This window comes from Ambystoma mexicanum, chromosome 9 (assembly GCF_040938575.1).
Source record: "Ambystoma mexicanum isolate Mex_15411 chromosome 9, UKY_AmexF1_1, whole genome shotgun sequence".
Taxonomy (NCBI): domain Eukaryota; kingdom Metazoa; phylum Chordata; class Amphibia; order Caudata; family Ambystomatidae; genus Ambystoma; species Ambystoma mexicanum.
The window spans coordinates 1,377,276,789-1,377,297,749 of NC_090931.1; the positions used below are offsets into that span (position 1 = coordinate 1,377,276,789).

Consider the following 20,961-nt stretch of genomic DNA (forward strand, 5'->3'; position numbering starts at 1 on the left):
GTGAGAGGCGGAGGGGAAGGAAGGAAGGAAGGAAGGCAGGAAGGAAGGAAGGAAGGAAGGAAGGAAGGAAGGAAGGAAGGAAGGAAGGAAGGAAGGAAGGAAGGAAGGAAGGAAGGAAGGAAGGAAGGAAGGAAGGAAGGAAGGAAGGAAGGAAGGAAGGAAGGAAGGAAGGAAGGAAGGAAGGAAGGAAGGAAGGAAGGAAGGAAGGAAGGAAGGAAGGAAGGAAGGAAGGAAGGAAGGAAGGAAGGAAGGAAGGAAGGAAGGAAGGAAGGAAGGAAGGAAGGAAGGAGTGAGTTACATTATAACGAGTGGTACAGAAAGAATGAGAAGGAGAGAGTAAAGTTGACAAACGGCATAAGGTAATGATGGAGAAATGTAAGAGTGTGGCTGTGAGAGAAGGGGAGGGCGGGGATTTAACAGGCGAGTAGGACACTCAGCGGGCACAGGTGGGGTGTTCCACGCGAAAAACTGAAAAGAAAGAATAATGAAGGGGTGGAGATTGAGGGCTGACGTTCTAAAGTTACATAACAAGGTATATACATATTCACTATAAGGCATCATTGTTTATTATGTAAATCTTAAGAAGCGCGACGCTTTGCTAACGGGATACGCGATAAACCCTGGCGCAAATGGCATACTTTTCGCCTGCTATCGCTGTGCCGGAGCGCGGCCAGTCCCCGCGTTGTTGCCGCGAAGTTTCCTTCTCGCCGGCGCAGGCGGTTCCCGGTCCCCTCCTCTGGCAGTGGGAGGGCCTGAGCCCTGGAAGGAGGTGTCACCTCCGCTATAAGGAGCTGTTCCCCAGCTCAGTGCTGAAGCCCAGGCTCGCTGTACTTGTGGAACTACTCGCCACAGCCCCGCCTCTTCAGGAGCCCTGCTTCTCAGCGCTATTTATTGTGAGAGACGATCAGCTACACCCACACACAGATGGCGATTGTGAGGGGCCGAGGGGCAACATGACCACCATCAGAATGTAGTGTACGGATTCAGACTTGGCACATAAGAGCTTGAGAACCTACTGGACTGGACCTGCCAGGGTACCAATTAAGAGAGTGTCCGGCCGGATCAGAAGTGCCTGCAGGGTGGCTCGGAGCCATTGAGAAACTTGGAAAGGTGGACCAGTGCCGCCTCCGAGGGACGGGCATCCCGGATATAGAGCGCTGTATGAGAAGGCGTGGCCCTGCCCTTACCATTGGTCCCCTCCTGTGAGCGCATTGCCATAGGAGAGGGGGCCGGGGGCTCTCACCGCTTGGTTTCCAAAATCAGGAAGGTCAAGGGAAGGCGGCGAGGAGTCCAGCCACTCGCACCGTGGACTGGACACAGGACTGGCACCCGGGAGAGGACGCACTACCCCTTCCCGGCTCTTATAGCGACGCTGCGAGAGGAGGGGGCTGCCCTCTTCCACACTGGAGAGATTTCCTCTGCCTCTAGGAATCCAGAACAGCCTCGCTTTCCGGGGCGCGCACTGTGTCCTCCGTCTTGGATGTGCCTTTTTTTAAGGAGCCGGTGTAAGGATGGGACTGTCCCAGGCTCCTCCCGATCGGCCGTAGGCAGCGCCTAGAGGCACGGGCTAGATTGTTACAGAGGATCACACTGCAGTGTGCTATCCAGGATGGGATTTCAGCGAGGTGCACCGCGCCGCCCTACCTCCCCTTGAAGCAGAGCTGGTGCGGGCACTCTCAGAGAGGACTGTTCACGGGAGCTAGACGCTGCCAGCGCGGATTAGACAGCAGTCTGGCACCCTGGGCACGACACCGTGAGCTGGGATACCCGCCCCCCTCATCTCACTGCTGCATCCTCCCCGTAAGGAACGGACTGCCGGGGAGAGCTGTTTCCAGGCGTTTTCCGAGTGCTGCCAGAGTAAACTCAACACTGGGGTGACTGGTGTCGCGGGCTGGGGGACTGGAGCGCCGCCAGACACCCGGGACGAAGCGCTGGTGCAAAGAACATGGATTCTCGACCGCAGTGCTGGAGTGTGCTGTCCCTGCTGCTTTTCGGTCTCAGCCACTTGGGATTGGCGGCTTCTAATTGTAAGTGAGAGACCACCGAGCAATGGAGGCAGACGGGGGCACGCCAGGGTGGCCCAGCTTCATCCGGGGTGGGGCTCGTGCACCCTGCGAGCGCGGGCGAAGCACGGATACACCGGGGTTTAGCAAAAGAAGAGGTGCACTTTAAGGGTGTGCGCGCACCTCTAGTGTACTTGCCGGGGTAATCGGTTGTAAACACGGCCGTGCAAGGAGGGTCGGGTTGTTATGTGGAACTATAGTAGCCTGTAAAGCCCCTGTCCTGGCCAATTCTCTGGGTTCGTGTTTATTTATTTCTGGAGGCATAGGCCAGCTTTTGCCCCCCCCCCCCGCCCCCTCTCACCTTCTTGCCCTTGGTGTTTTCTCTACCGTTTCATAGAATATATTTTTTCTTACAGGTTACGTATGGGTATGTGTTGTTCTCCCATAACGAACAGGAAGGCGACACCCTGCACCTGAGATATTCTTCTGGGATGGGGGGTGGTCTGGTCTTGGGGGGCGGAGGTGCAGGCGGCGAGTTGATCACACTTCATTGTATTCTCACGTGCATTTTGTCAACAGCCATCACGATGTTGTGTGAAAAGTTACACGTTTTCCGCATCGGGGACCCGTCCTTTTTATTGTGTGCATTGTCAACACGCATTAAACAACGACGCTCGACAAAGCCATTGCTGCGCCAGGCTCATTTGTTGTGTTGCTGGGGGGAGCGGAGAAAAGCAGCGGATGTAGCTGGTGTGAGCCGGCGGGTTATTGGCCAAGTTGTCAGGCCCGCCGATCTTCCGGGCGTCTATATCTCTACCTGTCGGCATGGTGTGATCCTGTGCAAACGGCAGACCCCTCTATTTGCAGTGCTTCACTTCTCTAGTCTGCCAACGTTCGAAGCGCCTTGAAGTAGACGACATTGAAGCACTTTGGTGTTACACATGCAGCATATTTCAAAAGTTCAAACGTGTTTTTTTTAGGTTCGGGTTTTTTATTTTTTAGGCTCGGGGTTTTGGGTGGCGCCAATGTGCTCTGTTTACAGAAAAACGCCGCCCTGCGGGTTGAGGCTTAGCTGTGCACCGGCTGGGCTCTATGGATTGCAGTAGTCTCCTAGCACAAGGTGTGGCGAAGTGGAGACTCCTAGAAGTGAACTTCTAGGGCAGTATTGCAGACTCTGCGTATCTGTACAAGCACACGCAATTTCCCCAGGGAACACATCACACTCTTGCAATGTGTATTTATTTATTTATTTATTTATGTATGTATGCACTAGAGCAATATTTGCCACGCAGATGTCAAGTTTCTTGTGATCATTTGACAAAAGGTCAGCCAGTTCTGTTCACGTTTTGTTTCCTTTGATTTCCGGTTCGTGTAGGTGTTGTTTTTCTATTTGAAAGGTTGGAAAACCACAAGTCACAGAATTCCATGCAAAGACAGTATGGATGGCCTTCTCACACGTGGCCACAGGACACTTGAAAGCTCTGTTTGCCCTAGCCCCACAGTGGAATTTGCACTGGTGCAAGAATGCACTGAAATAATATAGGCAGTTTTGCAGAAAGTTTGCACTGGTGCAAGTGCACTTATCACAAGGGGAAACATGACACTTGTGCAGAAGACCGATCGTTTCAACTGCTCTTTTCACCAGTGCAATGTTTCCCCTTTTCCTAGTCCCGTGACCTGGTGCTAGCATGCATTTATCATGTTTTGTGTGCAAGGGCATGTATTGTACTAGTGATCATTGCACCTGCACTAGTGCAACGCTTGTCTTTGCCCTGATGAAGGTGATGCAGAGTTTCTGCAAAATGGTCGCTGGTGTGACTTTACATCCGGGCTGCCAGCGTGTTGCTATCATTTAAGGGTGCTGCGGTGCCCCTCCCCTCGTCTGTTACCCCTGCCGTTGCACGCCCTCCCGCACGGGTGAGCAGCAGCGGGGGCTGGGCCCGTGCCTGCGGCCGGGAACCGGAAGCCTGCTTTGTGGAACGCTAGAGGTCACTCTTGGTTCGCGGGAACGCTTTTCATCCGACGCCGCTTCGGGGTTCGTTTGATGTTTTTGCGCACGGCTGACAAAGCAGAAGCAACATGAAATCGGAGAATAAATCCACCTAAAGGGGGTGGTGGGGGGCCCGGCATGGCAGGTGCTGCTGCGGCCCGCGACCCGCGACGCGCAGGCCAGGCCGTTATCCGCGAGACACTCCGCCATGTACTGCAACAGCGGGAGCGCATTCAGGTGCGCGGGGACGGTCACGTGGCAAGGCGCCGGCGTGCTGGGGATCACGTTCGGCTCATCAAGCAATGCACGACGGCTAGTCCAATATTAATAAACACGCCACCCCCCCGTGCCTCGACTTCTTCTTCATCGTGCATTTGCACGTGTGCATGTAAGGGCATCGCTGGCTTTTCTCTCTCTCTCATTACTCCACTTATGGCCATATGCCATGCCACATTTTAAGATAATTCCAGCGTTTAGGAGCTGTAGGCGCTATATAAAACGTGAAATTAGCATTTTTATATTCCATGCACCATGTTAAAACGTGATTTATTGCAGAATAATTTACAATGTGTTGTAATTAAAAGCATCTCACGCATATAAAACCTACAATTATATGTTCGATATGTACCTAGATGGACGGGCGTTGGGAGGAAAGAACGCGGAGGTTCGCTCGTGGACGGACGGACAGGCCGGCAGACACATTCGCTGTTATGGGCACAGGTGTAACCAGAACGCTGTTGGTTTGCGAGCAATAGTCAACGCTGTCTCGTGACGTAGTTACGTTTTAAACACATTAATTGCTAGGCAATCTCTCTAACGTGGCACACGAGCAACATAGCACCACGCAACATTCCGCAATGTCCGCGGACCGTGTGACTGGTTTATGCCATATATGTTAATCCAGAACTCCTCTTGAAAACGAACATATCGATTTATATTTTGTTTTTGAGTAAGCTTGGAGCTTGCGCCAAGAATCTCCAGAACGAATTGTGGATAACAGGTGTACTAGCTACGGCAGTAATTATCTGATCACGTGAGTTGGTGTGCATAGAAGGGGTTGTGATGAAGGAACGAGGATCTAGGGTATTGCAAATATAGGGGTGCGATCAGTACATGAAGCATGGCAACCAAACGTGCATAGTTAGAAATCAAGGCACAGTAAGGTAAACTGATGCGCATCAAAAGATGTTTCCTTTGTGAGGTCAAGCAAAACATGGCATATAATCATGGACGGCGTCAGGGCCTCTCAGCGTTTTCAAAAGAAAGAGGCCTTGAGCCTCAAGGGGGCCCCAACTATCTCCCCCATGTTGCCAGTCGGCAGTCTAATGAGACAGCAATATATACTTCCATATATTACGTTCAGGGGCTTGCAGTGTGCACTTTGCAACATTCACCTTACAAGCTGCATTAGCTGAGCCCACCTGGCCGCCACTTACATTGGGGAAACCGAAGTGTTTGCACCTTTCTGCCTTTCAACACTGGTTCTTCCACATCAGCCACTTGCTCACAAAGAAGGATTCATAGGGGCATTCAGTGTTTCAGCTCCCTGCTTGGTCGCCGCCTCGTGATCATTGGCAGCTGTTATCCTTCTCTATATCTCCATTATAATGTTTGCCCCCAACAAGTGCCTCTGATTGCTTTCCACTCTAAGCAAGGTCATGTTGAAATTGGCCCGACACATCTTCAGCGGGGCCTCCATAGAATACTACACCATGATGTGCCGCCTCATACCTTGCCATACCATGCCACACCGGTGTTCCACAGAGTCCTAGATTCTTGAGCTCTGCAGTCCCACCTATGTCATGCCATGCAGGTTTGCTGAAACATGGCACAGCTTGAGTTTATGTGGTTATGCTCTGGTCACCATATGTTGCCAAGCAGAAAAAAACAATGGCTTGGCTGCAGCTTTGGATAGGCCTCTAGGGTGGAAGGGCAATGCCTGAAACAATAATGCAAAATGCCTAGTGTGGGCCAGTTTCTTTGGTCAAAGTTGGCCATTTTTTTGGCCTATGTGGACCAGGTTGATAAGTTACTTCGCCATGCAACTAGTTGTTTTGACGTTTTACTGAATTAATATTCTTTAAATTGCACATTCTTTTGTGTCTGTTTCACCTGCTACGTCATTCTGTGGCAGTGGGTCATACGCTGATGTGTGGAAGTGGCCCTTACATTGTTCTGTAGCAGTGAGTCATACACTGATGTGTGGAAGTGGCCCTTGTATTGTTCTGTAGCAGTGGGTCATACACTGATCTGTGGAAGAGGCCCTTCCATTGTTCTGTGGCAGTGAGTCATACACTGATCTGTGGAAGTGGCCCTTACATTGTTCTGTAGCAGTGGGTCCTACACTGATCTGAGGAAGTGGCCCTTTCATTGTTCTGTAGCAGTGGGTCATACACTGATGTGTGGAAGTGGCCCTTACATTGTTCTGTAGCAGTGGGTCATACACTGATCTGTGGAAGTGGCCCTTACATTGTTCTGTAGCAGTGGGTCATACACTGATCTGTGGAAGTGGCCCTTACATTGTTCTGTAGCAGTGGATTTTGCACTAATCTGTGGAAGTTGAGCCTTAAACCAATCTATGTAACTGGGCCCCACATTGTTCTGTAGCAATGGGACATACATTATTAGCACATGGAGATTGTTATTGACCTCCTCTCAGCCAATCAAAATGTGCGAAGTGCAGACAATAACCACTGGTACTGACTGTTTTTTTAACATCCTTTCTTCAAAAGCTCCTAGTAAAGCAACAAAGCAATTTTGGGGCAAGATATTTCTCAAAAACGCAATACTTCTCTGGGAAGATATTTATTTCACTGCAACATTCACATTAATACATCACAGAGAAAGCTAAAACATGGGAAAATGCTTTTGCTTTCTAAAAGAAAAATCATTTTCTTTTACGTTGCACCAGAAGCATGTTCATGTTAAACCTTTTCCACTCCAGCCACGTTTGCAAATAAAATGCTTAACTTGTGAAGACAAGCTTGCTATTAAAACACTACAAAATAAAACGGCATTTCATTTACTGACATATTTTGCTTGTTCCTCCATTTGCTGCTTTAACATGTTGTACTTCACCACTGAAACACCAGAACTGGTATTGCTGTTACAACTATCTGCTAATAGCCTTATAGACCTTGGCAGGGGTCATTATCACTTGGGATAATTATCCTCCACTCATTTGTTGCCCTTAGCTTCATCTCGGGCCATAACTTGGTGGTGGGTCACTATCCAGCGATAACGCCTCCTTCCTCTGTAATGCAGTGGCTCTTGTGGTGATGTATGGAATGGGTCTTACATTGTTCTGTAGCTGTGGATTGTAACCTTGATATGTGGCAATGGATCTTGCAGTTACCTGTGGCAGTGTGTCTTGCAGTGATCTGTTGTCATGGGCCATGCATTGATTGCTCACTGGTTCGAGCTCACGGAAATTATGATGTACAGTAATTAGCCCATGCGTTACATGTTTGACATGTTCTTGGAATAGCCTTTTGTTTCAAAATATTTGTATGTATCATGAGTTGAAATGAAACACATGGCTTGAGTAATAATACCTTATACTTAGATACATCACATATGTGTGTGGTAATACTGCACATTTGGGATAACACTGTTCCACATTACTCAAGCCATGTGTTTCAAAGGTAGATACATCACATATGAGTGTGGTAATATTGCACAGTTGGGATAACACTGTTCCACATTACTCAAGAGCCATGTGTTTCATAGGTAGAAATATCACACATGAGTGTGGTAATACTGCACGTTTGGGATAAAACTGTCCCACATTACTCAAGCCATGTGTTTCATATGTAGATACATCACATATGAGTGTGGTAATACTGCACGTTTGAGATAACACTGTTCCACATTACTCAAGCCATGTGTTTCATAGGTAGAAATATCACATATGAGTGTGGTAATACTGCACGTTTGGGATAACACTGTTCCACATTACTCAAGTCATGTGTTCCATAGGTAGAAATATCACATATGAGTGTGGTAATACTGCACGTTTGGGATAACACTGTTCCACATTACTCAAGTCATGTGTTCCATAGGTAGAAATATCACATATGAGTGTGGTAATACTGCACTTTTGGGATAACACTGTTCCACATTACTCAAGCCATGTGTTTCATATGTAGAAATATCACATATGAGTGTGGTAATACTGCACGTTTGGGATAACACTGTTCCACATTACTCAAGTCATGTGTTCCATAGGTAGAAATATCACATATGAGTGTGGTAATACTGCACTTTTGGGATAACACTGTTCCACATTACTCAAGCCATGTGTTTCATATGTAGATACATCACATATGAGTGTGGTAATATTGCACGGTTGGGACAACTGTTCCACATTACTCAAGCCATGTGTTTCATAGGTAGAAATATCACATATGAGTGTGGTAATACTGCACGTTTGGGATAACACTGTTCCACATTACTCAAGTCATGTGTTCCATAGGTAGAAATATCACATATGAGTGTGGTAATACTGCACTTTTGGGATAACACTGTTCCACATTACTCAAGCCATGTGTTTCATATGTAGATACATCACATATGAGCGTGGTAATATTGCACGGTTGGGACAACTGTTCCACATTACTCAAGCCATGTGTTTCATAGGTAGAAATATCACATATGAGTGTGGTAATACTGCACTTTTGGGATAACACTGTTCCACATTACTCAAGCCATGTGTTTCCTATGTAGATACATCACATATGAGTGTGGTAATATTGCACGGTTGGGACAACTGTTCCACATTACTCAAGCCATGTGTTTCATGTGTAGATACATCACATATGAGTGTGGTAATATTGCACGATTGGGATAACACTGTTCCACATTACTCAAGCCATGTGTTTCATAGGTAGAAATATCACATATGAGTGTGGTAATACTGCACGTTTGGGATAACACTGTTCCACATTACTCAAGTCATGTGTTCCATAGGTAGAAATATCACATATGAGTGTGGTAATACTGCACTTTTGGGATAACACTGTTCCACATTACTCAAGCCATGTGTTTCATATGTAGAAATATCACATATGAGTGTGGTAATACTGCACGTTTGGGATAACACTGTTCCACATTACTCAAGTCATGTGTTCCATAGGTAGAAATATCACATATGAGTGTGGTAATACTGCACTTTTGGGATAACACTGTTCCACATTACTCAAGCCATGTGTTTCATATGTAGATACATCACATATGAGTGTGGTAAGATTGCACGGTTGGGACAACTGTTCCACATTACTCAAGCCATGTGTTTCATAGGTAGAAATATCACATATGAGTGTGGTAATACTGCACGTTTGGGATAACACTGTTCCACATTACTCAAGTCATGTGTTCCATAGGTAGAAATATCACATATGAGTGTGGTAATTCTGCACTTTTGGGATAACACTGTTCCACATTACTCAAGCCATGTGTTTCATATGTAGATACATCACATATGAGTGTGGTAATATTGCACGGTTGGGACAACTGTTCCACATTACTCAAGCCATGTGTTTCATAGGTAGAAATATCACATATGAGTGTGGTAATACTGCCCTTTTGGGATAACACTGTTCCACATTACTCAAGCCATGTGTTTCATATGTAGATACATCACATATGAGTGTGGTAATATTGCACGGTTGGGACAACTGTTCCACATTACTCAAGCCATGTGTTTCATGTGTAGATACATCACATATGAGTGTGGTAATACTGCACGTTTGGGATAACACTGTTCCACATTACTCAATCCATGTGTTTCATAGGTCGAAATATCACATATGAGTGTGGTAATACTGCACGTTTGGGATAACACTGTTCCACATTACTCAAACCATGTGTTTCATATGTAGATACATCACATATGAGTGTGGTAATATTGCATGGTTGGGATAACACTGTTCCACATTACTCAAGCCATGTGTTTCATATGTAGATACATCACATATGAGTGTGGTAATATTGCACGGTTGGGTAATACTGTTCCACATTACTCAAGCCATGTGTTTCATATGTAGATACATCACATATGAGTGTGGTAATATTGCATGGTTGGGATAACACTGTTCCACATTACTCAAGCTGTGTGTTTCATATGTAGATACATCACATATGAGTGTGGTAATATTGCACGGTTGGGTAATACTGTTCCACATTACTCAAGCCATGCGTTTCAGAGGTAGATACATCACATACGAGTGTGGTAATACAATGTGAACTCGTTGAAATCAAAATGCAAGGTTGCAGTACTTATACGCATTAGCAGTATTTACCGTACATTGTCACCTTGGCACTACACTCATAATCCGGATGTAAGCACACAGGAAATGAGCAAGAGCGCCCAGACTCATGTGCCCTTGCAAAAAACCTAAGCGTAGTGACTCACACATGCTCAATACAGGCTTGACTCTATCAGGGGCTGCTCACATAAGTTCCATTGAGGTAAGTAGGATTGCACCAAAGAAAGTTCATGAGATGCCACTTGAGAAGGCCTCCCTATTGGGGCAGAGTCAGTCACATAATATTTAATACTATTGTTAGTTAGACGGAGATTGCACAATAGTTTAAACATCTAAGGCATCCATACCTCTGTGTGATTTTGGGAAGTGACAGCTGGCAGGTCTAGTAGAGGCATGAGTTTAAGGATGGCATTAAGATGTATGTGGCACACAATGACTGAAATGTGCACTGGCACATCAACGCCTGGGCAAGCAGTCTTACTCATACCAACTCTATGGTACTAAGTTTATCACCATTAAAAAAAACGTAAGACTGAGGTGGCCATGTGCGGATTTGGGCCTAGACTCACAGATACCAAACATACACGACACAGCCATTCGTCCTTCTGTCATGAACATATGCGATAACGGACACCGGAATTCGGTGACGAAACAGAGGTACAATGTTGAAATCCAAGACCGTTTACAAGGTCACAGAACTTCCCGTGGCTTGCAATAACCTTTTTACATGCGTTAGGGGCATTTTAGTCTTTCCTTGGCGTGGCCACACACTAGCATGCCCTTTAATACCGGGCCTGCTTCTTAATCTAATGGAACACACTGCCTGCTAGCTTACACTGTGGAAGAAGTCTGCCACTGTTCAAGAAAGTGCTAAACACGTTTTATTCTCCTAAATCGGTCTTGACAGAGATCTTCTATTTAACATCCGTCTTGTTTCTGATGGCCATGGGCTACGGCGCGGAAGAAATAGATAAATAAATACATATAATTAAAGATTATTCAGTTGTTGAAATATATGATCAGTGACCTATCGGTTTGGGTTATAGAACTGTGTATATAATGTCGTTTATAATATGTCGTAGAAAAATATACTTAAGCAGTTTAAAAAAGCATCTCAAAACATTTTGCGCTTTCAAATCGATTCTTGCTCCCATGCTTTGAAGTCCCCCAGTGCACAGAATAAGCACACTACTTACTACACACCATCCCTTATCAATGAATATCTGTAAAGTATCGCAAAAAGCAATTGCATAGGATATACATTTGAAAAGGTTCCCAAGGCTTTAATTAAGAGTGGCGGTGACAGCTGGAATGTTGCTGTGTGCTGGCATGGCGTTGGCACAACTGAAGTTTGGTGATCTGACTGTAAGGTTAAAGTGTTGGTCACATTCCCAAAACAAGCAAACTCCAAGGGTTCCAAGGGTTCGTTCATGATGTCTCTCTTCTCTGGTACTATTACACACTGCTTTCACTTGAGTTCATTCACGATGGCTCTCTTCTTTGATTCTAATACACACTGCTTACACTTGGGTTAATTCAAGATGGCTCTCTCGTCTGGTACTATTACACACTGCTTTCACTTGAGTTAATTAATGACGGCTCTCTTCTCTGGTTCTATTACACACTGCTTTTATTATTGTCTTCCGCGTTGGTCAGTCTTACTTGAGGTCATTCACAATGGCTCTCTTCTCTGGTACTATTACACACTGCTTTCACTTGAGTTCATTCATGATGTCTCTTTTCTCTGGTGGGAGGATAGCTCAGGGGCAACGTGCTTGCCTTGGAAGCAAGACGACACGGAGCAACACAGGTTCACACCCCTGGTCCACGCCTAGAAACCTTTGGGTATTAAGCACGTTATAAATAAATAAATAGAGTGTGGTGCATACTCTAGGTCACAATATGTGCCGTCGGAGGCCTAGAAAGAATACATAGTAGTTGGATCAGCACTATGGGTTCCACCATTGGCTTCCACGAGGGCAGTGTTTCGATAAAAGTGATCTCAAACATTAGTAGATTGAAGATCCAAAAAGGGATCCATAACTTCAAATGAACTCGGTGGTTTTATGTTTCTAAGTCTTGTCAAAATGCTGAAAGCTGAACAACGCACTATATCAGCCCGTAGGAGAAAACACATCGGCCCAAACTGTGCATTATTCTGTAATGTTCTATTATAATTATTAGTGTTATATTGTTATAGCACAAACTGATCTCTGAAGTAACAGAGAGCTGTACAGGTCATGTAGCAAAATATTGATAGTGAAAATGTAACACGTGATCTAATGAATATTAGTCATTATTATCACAGTACAATATGAAAGTGGGGATGCGTACGCGATGGCCGGATTCTAGGTAACAGCAAGGTGTTGTTGGAAGAGCCAGCTTTTCAGTTCTTTCCTAACCTGAAGGAGATTTGGGCAGTCTAGATTGCAACCCGTATATCCTTCCAGAGGACTGCGCGCAGCACGAGAAGGACTGTTTACTAGTTTCTTAATGCGAGCCAGGCTAGTTTCCAGTCTGGTGATTGTCTTGCATTAAGATGACTGTGTGCTGCTCAATGTTCTTAGTTGTGTTCCACCCACTTCTCTTATTGTGGCCATCAGCTAGGCTGGCGTACCAGCAGTGGCTCCCTTGAGGCATGCAGTTTTGTACCAGATCCAAGCTAACATGATGAGCAGTATTTGACTGCTGCACAAAGGGCTTTGCTCCTTTTAGGGACTGCCACAACGCTGCTGGTGCCTTGCCTACCGATACCTGTGTCCACCATTTAGGAAATATATCCTTGGCGGCCGAGGACGCTTTGGTGTGTGGCCCATGCGCCAGCATTTCACAAGACGGCTAATGGACCGTTTGTTGATAGAGATCCGTTGCCTATGCCAGAGGGCAGATCATTTGGATTTGGTTCAATCCGATTTTACCAGGTCCAAAGTATCTGCCAACTACTTTAAAGGTTGGCTGAAGTTTTTCAATAGCGAGGTGATGTTCAAGGGATTAAGGAAGTTGGCGAAACTGTATTGCTGCACCTCCACCGAAATGTTTTTGAAGTAGTGATGTGTCACCATGGGGTGTTTTTCCTGACTCCTGAATGCTCTCAGGGACTGTGGCTGCATGGCCTATACATTTGGAGACAATGGAAATTACTCAGCTTGGGGGGTTGGGAGGATTAGAATAGGTATATGATCCTAACCCTGACGTGTGTGGGAAATAGTACATATTTGGCTATGTCCAGCAATTCCTCCAGGGACACAAATGTGTCCCTGGTGGTTTTGGTTGCTTGGGTCCCGGTAGGTTGAAGACTCAGAGGGAGATGCTGGTCACGTGAGCTACTAAAGCTCTATAAAGTATCTACATAAATGTATCTAGAAAGGTACAACATCCGTGAGATGGTCTATATATTAGGTGGAAAGTCAGACCTTGTGTGACAGCGTGAATTGGCAAGAGTGAGTTTCCCATTGAATTTAATTGTGATGGATTGCACACTCTATATAGCCAGTCCACTGTGTGAATGACTGCCGCTCCTCCCCATTTTCACCAAATGGTCGACGTGTTGAATACTGCATCTGGGTGGGATGAGGAGATCAAATAGGTGGGAGGAGGTTGGCATGAGACCGGCTTTGGTAACGATGATAGCATTGCGTTCACTTGCAGTGAACAAGTCTTTAATGTCTGCTGCAGCTATTACGGCTGAGTGGGTGTAGACCCGTACTGCATGAGGGGGAAAAGCACACTCTGATGAAGGTTGGCCTGGTTAGATGTGTGATGTGGAATAGTGTGTTTGGCCCCCATGGTCCATGCAGAGTGTGGCGATGAGCTCGGTTTGTGAGACACACATGGTTATAGCCCTGCAGCATCTGTATAAATACAAACTGTTGGTGTCCTGGTCCTCGCATGTACTTTGCTGAGAACACCCAGTGATGAGGGCACCTGGGTCAAAATATGAAATAACGCCTGGGGTGGGTGTGGCCATCAGTGAAAGGGTGAAAAAAGGAGGACGAGTGACGTTATGTGACCTGTTATCGCTGTATCTGCTGCAGGATGGTGGACTGGCTTACAATGCTGGTGTCCTTTAAGTAAAGCCTGAAGTAGGCGTGGTCTTCAGTGGATGGTTGCCAGAATGTGAGAAGCTATGAGCTCCTTGCCCCCCTGCACTGGAACTCCTTACCTCTCTCTATCCGCTCTATTCCTTCCTTCTCCTCATTTGGCACATCCCTTAAATCTCTCCTTCTCCATTCTCCACCATGAAACCCCTTCTCCCTACAGCACCTCCTCCTTCCTTCCTCTCTCGCCCCTTGACCATCTCCTTCCTCTCACCCTCCTCCCCACGCCCATCCTTTCCCCTTCCATTCCCTCCCTCTTCTCCCCCTCCCTCTCCCTCTCAGTTCTACTGCTTTGCTTCCCCTCTTCCCTCCAGTTTAATTGCTCTTCTCACTGTTTTGTTGGACTGATTCATTATTGTATGTTGCTTCCACTGTTATTGTTTTTTGTACCATGTTGTTCTGATGTTCAGCGCTTTGCCGTAAGGCACTTTATAAATAAAATAAAATACAAATACAAATACAAATGATATTTAATTTGTATCGCGCTCATACACAAGACGACATGCTCTCTCTAATCGTATCAGCTTTTGGTGGAGGGATCAGCTTACACCTCTGATTCCGTTTCAGGAAAGCCTGAGGTAGGCACTGTCAGCAGTCGATTTTGGTCAAAAGGAAGGAAGCAAGAGGTCATGTGATCTTCTCTTTCCTCGTCTGCTGGAGGCTGGATCCTTGAAGGCCACTAGTGTCCCTTGAGTGAAGCCTGCATTGGGATTGGTCAGCAGTGGACGGTGGAACCCAAGCAGGAAGTGAAAGGTCAATTGTCCTGTTCTCACAACACCTGCTGATCAAGGCTGGATTAGCTTCTCAAAAATTGATTAGTTTACACGATTGATGTACCTTTAGTAAAATCCAACATGGGCGTATTCAGTAGTGGATGGCGGGCAGAAGGCAGGAAGTGCAAAGCCGTGTGGCCTGCCCTCCCTGTGTCTGCTACTGGAGGCTGGACTGGATTATGCCTCTGGTTTCCCTTAAGTGAAGGCGAAGGTGAACAGTGCTAGCGGTGGATAGTGGTCAGATTACTGGAGAGCAAGTTCACATGCAGCGAGCACACCTGGGATTGATGGAGTGGGTGTCCCTAACAGGTTCAAATAGGAACTGCACTTTTCTTCATCTGCCCTTCACTTCAGACACCAAGTTAAGAGATGCCCTGTGATGTGCAAAATAAAGAAAAGAAAGGGACAGGGATAAGCAGGTGATTAGAGCAGAGTCCATGTGACCTAGACCCACTTGCACCACTGAGTAACTGCAAACAACGAAGGTGGAAATAGCTTAAGTATTTAAAGAATGGAGGAAGGGTAAACAAAACATGATTGCCTAAAAAGACTCAAAAACTTTAAAAGCGATTAGCAGGTGGGTGGGCCGAGATCAAGTGACCTGTTCTTTTGTGAATGATGCACGACTCTCATATTGGGGTGGTTACTGTGTGCATTTAGAGGTAAACCTATGTCCCCAAAGTAGATTATTAGTTACTCTCAATTAAATCACAGGTGTTTTTGCTTTTCAATGTAAGACTTACTGTTTGTCAAGATGATGCAGCAAATGACTAGATCGTGCACACTACAGTCCTGAGCCACAAATAAATGTGTTAGTGCAAAATGGAAGATTTTCATGAACAGATTAGAATGTGCTAAAACTGAGGTCAATCTATGATTCCTTGAACATCCTTGAGATGCACGTGAGGACAACATTCTATATCATACTTGTACAGGAGCATCTCAAAGAGGCCCCCCGCATTTCCAGAGGGGTTCCAGGTTTGAGTTTTGTACATCAGGTATAATGGTGGCAGGTGCAAATCGGAGGTGTTCACTGGCTTCTCATTTGACCCATGTACAAATTTGCCAATAAGGCTACATTTTTCCTACAGCCAGTATACACGGGGCATGATTCATGGAATATTCTGCATGGTGGAAAGTGACTTTGCACTTCCAACAAACACGCTGATTCATGGAACTGTGCAAAGTGCCTGTTTGCTGTTCAAAGTCACTCTGCAGTGGAAAAAGACGCTTTGTACTGTTCCATGAATCAGGGTGTGTGTTGGCAGTGCAAAGTCACTTTGCAGCAGTGAAAAGTACTTTGCACCATGCAAAATATCCCTCAAATCTGGCCCCTTGTACCATCTTTTAGTTCAAACTGTGCACGACACAAGACCTCTACTCTGGATGCAGCCGTACACTTGGTCATTCACACCACTAAATACACTGCGCTTAGCTGTCGAAAACAATGTTTGCGGCAAATGACTGACAGCTTTCAAAGGTGAATCAAACACGCTGCTTGCTAACGTTAGAATAGTATGCCTACCTGTTGGTACCTCAAAAGGATACAGTATTTGCAACTCTTCTATGTGTGGTGCACACGTTGGTGTATGTGCCACCCACAGAGGAGAGTAATCATGCATGAACAGTTCTTTCTGCACAAATAAGCTTACTTAACACTTTTAGGTCAGTAAAAGAATGTGGGTTTACAAAAAACACTGTTAAGTGAATCATTTGTAAAGGAGCTTGCTTCTGTGTGGAACCAAGGAAGCATTTAATTTACAAGGGGCCTCTTTGCAGTAAATGCAAATTGCTTAAGGGGGCTATTGACCTTTGCACTTGCATGCGGTTGGGTCCCCTGCATGCAATTTCTAACATTTACAATGACTGGTTCAAAAGTGAAGAGGACAGACAGGAAGCGTCGCTTTTGCTCTTCTCTTTTACTCTCCACTTTGTTGAAGAAATAACAAAGAGACTTAGCAGGCAATGCTTAATGATCGATTCCTGCAGAATCTACATGGTCTTTAGCAGGTGCTAAACCAAGGTGTATTCCATAGGAAGCCTTTGGTTTTACGCCTGCATGAAAATCTCATGCAGGTGTAAAACCGAGTGCATTTCCAAGATGGAGGAAAGCAAAGTGGAGATGTAAGCTCCACGTTGCTTCCCGCTACTCCTTGGAAAGGCCAACAAATGAGCTGTATAGGAAAACAGAGGTGTAAAAGCAATTTGCCTTGCTAACTTGCTTTCATTTTCCAGGAGGCTGATTTTGTAATGAACCCTATGTATTAATGACAAGGGTCTACATAAGCATACTGGAGAAGGATAGCCATACAGACCAAATCCATTTTCCTCAAAGTGATGCATATGTATTGAGGGTAATATATTCATAACTGAGCACATCAGAAACATGCATACAGAGTGTTAACAGTCAAGTTATCCCTAATGGTTGAACATATGTTAACCTACCGCTCATCTGCTTGCTAGCTAAACATTTTTTCCCTTTGCCTCTAACCTGCCTCTGCCCCTCACTTCCTCCTCCTCAACTTTAGCACTTCTCACATCATGGTCAAAACCCGAGCACAACTGGCCATACTGACCTGCCTAATCTTCATTTTCCTAAATCTATGCATGTCAACTTATGTATTGCCCACAGTGACTGTTTAATTTACTCCCCTCCACAACCTGGTCAGAATGTCCCACATACTCACCCTATTGTATGAAGCTCACTGCTTCCCATCAAATCTGATTTCCCATCTATTGTACTTTCTTTTGTGATCCAAAGACCATGGTTCCTCCTGTATGTAAATCAATCAATCAATAAATAAATATATAATTTAAGAACATCATGAAGATTGGGAATCAGAAGAATTCTGATTGACTATCTTCATATATTCAATTGTCCATATGTGACTTTCATCTAATATCATTATAACATGTATACAGACCTTTAAACCCACAAGCCGCTGTAGCAAACACACTGCAATTTTTTGTATATCTATTTTATGTTTTTGAAAGCTCACAAAAGAGAATCTTATATGGATTGAAAAAAAATGAATGAGAAAAAAAAGGAGATTGCAGGAAACCATTCCTCGATGATTTTAGATTTTGATCTTGAACATTTCTTACGCGCACCAGACTGACTTAACTGCATTCGGGCACCGATGTTAACTATTCATCAGGAATAGAGTGTGTAGATGTTGTATATGATATGTGACCTGACTAGATTATTTAAATAAAAACAGTTTTTAGAATCCTTCTGAACACTTCCAAGGTCTGGCATGCTCGAATTTCTACAGGTAACTGATTGGGGCCAAATACCGCAAACCTCCTGTCACCCTTAGTTGGCTCACGGTACACACATCAGCATTTTGCCTCCTAACACTAGATCTCTTGTTGGATGATAACAGCAAACTCTGGTAGTAAGATACTCCGGTGCCAGTCCATTAATACATCTGTACATCAGGAAGGCCACTTAGAATTTAATTCTGTTTCCATTGTCAACCAGTGTAGAGATCTGCGTAGGGCCGAAACATGGTCCCTCTTCCCCAGTTGACCAATCAGCCTGATCGCCGCTTTCTGAGCCCTTTGTAGTCTTTGATCTGGTTTGCTGGAATCCCTGCCAGCAGACTGTTACAATAGTCCAGGTGGGAGTTGCTCATTGTCCCTGTCACTGCTGCCTGATCTTCCTTAGGAATAAATGGAAGCACGCACCTTAATGTTCGCAGTGAGTAGTATACTGCCTTCACCTTGGCACCCACCTGGGGTTCACTGCCCAGATTTTCCTGCCACAGGCACCCACGTTTTTTAACTTTCCTTGGTTATTGTAGTTCCTCGTCTAGTATCGGGGGAGGTAGCTTTTGTCTTTTTCCCGGCATATTTCCTTCTGACCCAAACATTATTAGCTCGATGTTCATTGCATTCAACTGCAACTGATTTCCTGCCATCCATTTTTGACTTGCTTAAGAGGTAAGCTGTAGGCATATTACCTGCTGCCTACCAGCCCCTCCACGCTCTTCTACCCACGTGCCAGCAATCTGATTTGAAAAAAGCATATTGGCTTTTTTATATTATTAATTCTGCCTTCTAATGTGCTTGATGGTAACAACCCGTGTCTCGAGTGCATTTCGATCCTGATCCAGTGCCTAAACACGGTATTCTCTGCCTTAAGATGGCCGCCGCCTCTAGTGCACCCTGTGCCTGACCCTATCCACATTGGCTGCCTGACTTCCCTGCCTGCACCTACCTGCTGATTGGTCCCCTTCGCCTACCTAAACCAATCACAGTCGCCGGCAGGCGAGAGCCAGCCCTTCGAAGTAAGGCCATTGAAAGAAGGCTCCCTGCTGACAGAGCTGACCGAGCGCAACCGGCGCCTTGGTGACGTCCCTATGTCAATTTTTGCTTCAGGATATTGCGATCACCATTGCCCTGTCCTGCCTATCTAAACCAGTGGTGCTTGGCAACTCTCCTGCGCAAGGTAACCTTTACTATCCTGCTCCCAACCTCAAGGTACATTACCACCATTGTGATCCTTTGCTCTTGTTTGTCATTTATATTTTGGTACCTTCGTTCATCACCACGGCTGTTTCTACCGCATACCAGCCCACCACCCGCCTCCCTCAAAAACTCAAGGACATATTTCATCGGTCTAGCATTGCACGGCATTACCCCCACCGCACTATCCACATCATCTAGCCTCAATGTGCCCTGCACCTGCATTTGCATTTACCATCTGTTAGCCTCTGCATTGTTTAGCCTTGATGTGCCCTGCACCAACATTTGAATTTAGCCTGTGCGCCTGCATTGTTTAGCCTTGATGTGCCCTGCTCCTACATTTGAATTTAGCCCGTGTTCCTTGCATTGTTTAGCCTAGTGGTGCCCTGCACCTACATTTGAATTTAGCCTGTGTGCCTTGCATTGCTTAGCCTTTATGTGCCCTTGCACCTATATTTGAATTTAGCCTGTGTGCCTGCATTGTTTAGCATTGATGTGCCCTGTTCCTACATTTGAATTTGGCCTGTGTGCCTTGCATTGCTTAGCCTTTATGTGCCCTCCACCTGCATTTGAATCTAGCCTGTGTGCCTTGCATTGTTTAGCCTAGTGGCCCCGGCACCTACATTTGAATTTAGCCTGTGTGCCTGCATTGACTAGCCTATTTGTGCCCTGGCCCTACAAATGAACTTAGCATTCTTGTGCGTTACATCATTTAGCTCATATGAACCTTGCAGCTACAATTGAACTTGCCGTGTGTGCTCTGCATTGTCTAGCCTAGATATGCCCCGGCCTTACAATCAAATTTAACCCCTGTTTGCTCTACATCGTGTTAGCTTTATCTAGTCTAGATGTGCCCTGCAGCTTCAATTGACGTTAGCCTATCCATACTTTGCATTGTGTCTGCTCGGCCACATGCCTTTGCCTAACCACCTCTCTGAATCCTAGGACTGACTGCAACACTAGTTAACGGCTACTACACCTGCTTGGTGCCTCACCATTATCTCAACACTGGTATCATGTTACCACACCCCTCTTCCCAAAGGCCTTTGCTCTCTTTACTGAGAATACCCCTCTTACTATGGGCATCTACCTGTGCGCTTCACTTATCATCAGCCAGCTCAGCTACACCTAGCACTCTGTGCACTGGAACAATGACCCCTACCTACAGACCTTCGGACACCTACCTGAGCACTGAGCCTCAACATCCCAACATCTACCTTAATGCTCTTGCCTTATGGCTTGACCATTTCACAAAAAAAAACACACCTAACCAACCTTGCTCTACCTTCCTAAGAAACACAAGATTAGGCTCCAGATTCATGGGTATGAAGGGACACCCCATGTACCCTAGCACATACAAGA

At 45.6% G+C, this 20,961-nt stretch overlaps 1 protein-coding gene across 1 annotated transcript in view; it reads left to right on the forward strand.

Moving 5' to 3' along the window:
• Positions 1–825: 825 nt before the first annotated feature.
• Positions 826–20,961, forward strand: part of LOC138489132 (contactin-associated protein-like 5) — a 1,196,734-nt gene continuing 1,176,598 nt past the window's right edge. Inside the window, exon 1 of the mRNA XM_069616767.1 lies at positions 826–2,027. Coding sequence (XP_069472868.1) covers positions 1,946–2,027 — 82 coding nt within the window. The 5' untranslated portion in view covers positions 826–1,945. The remainder of the gene's footprint in view (positions 2,028–20,961) is intronic.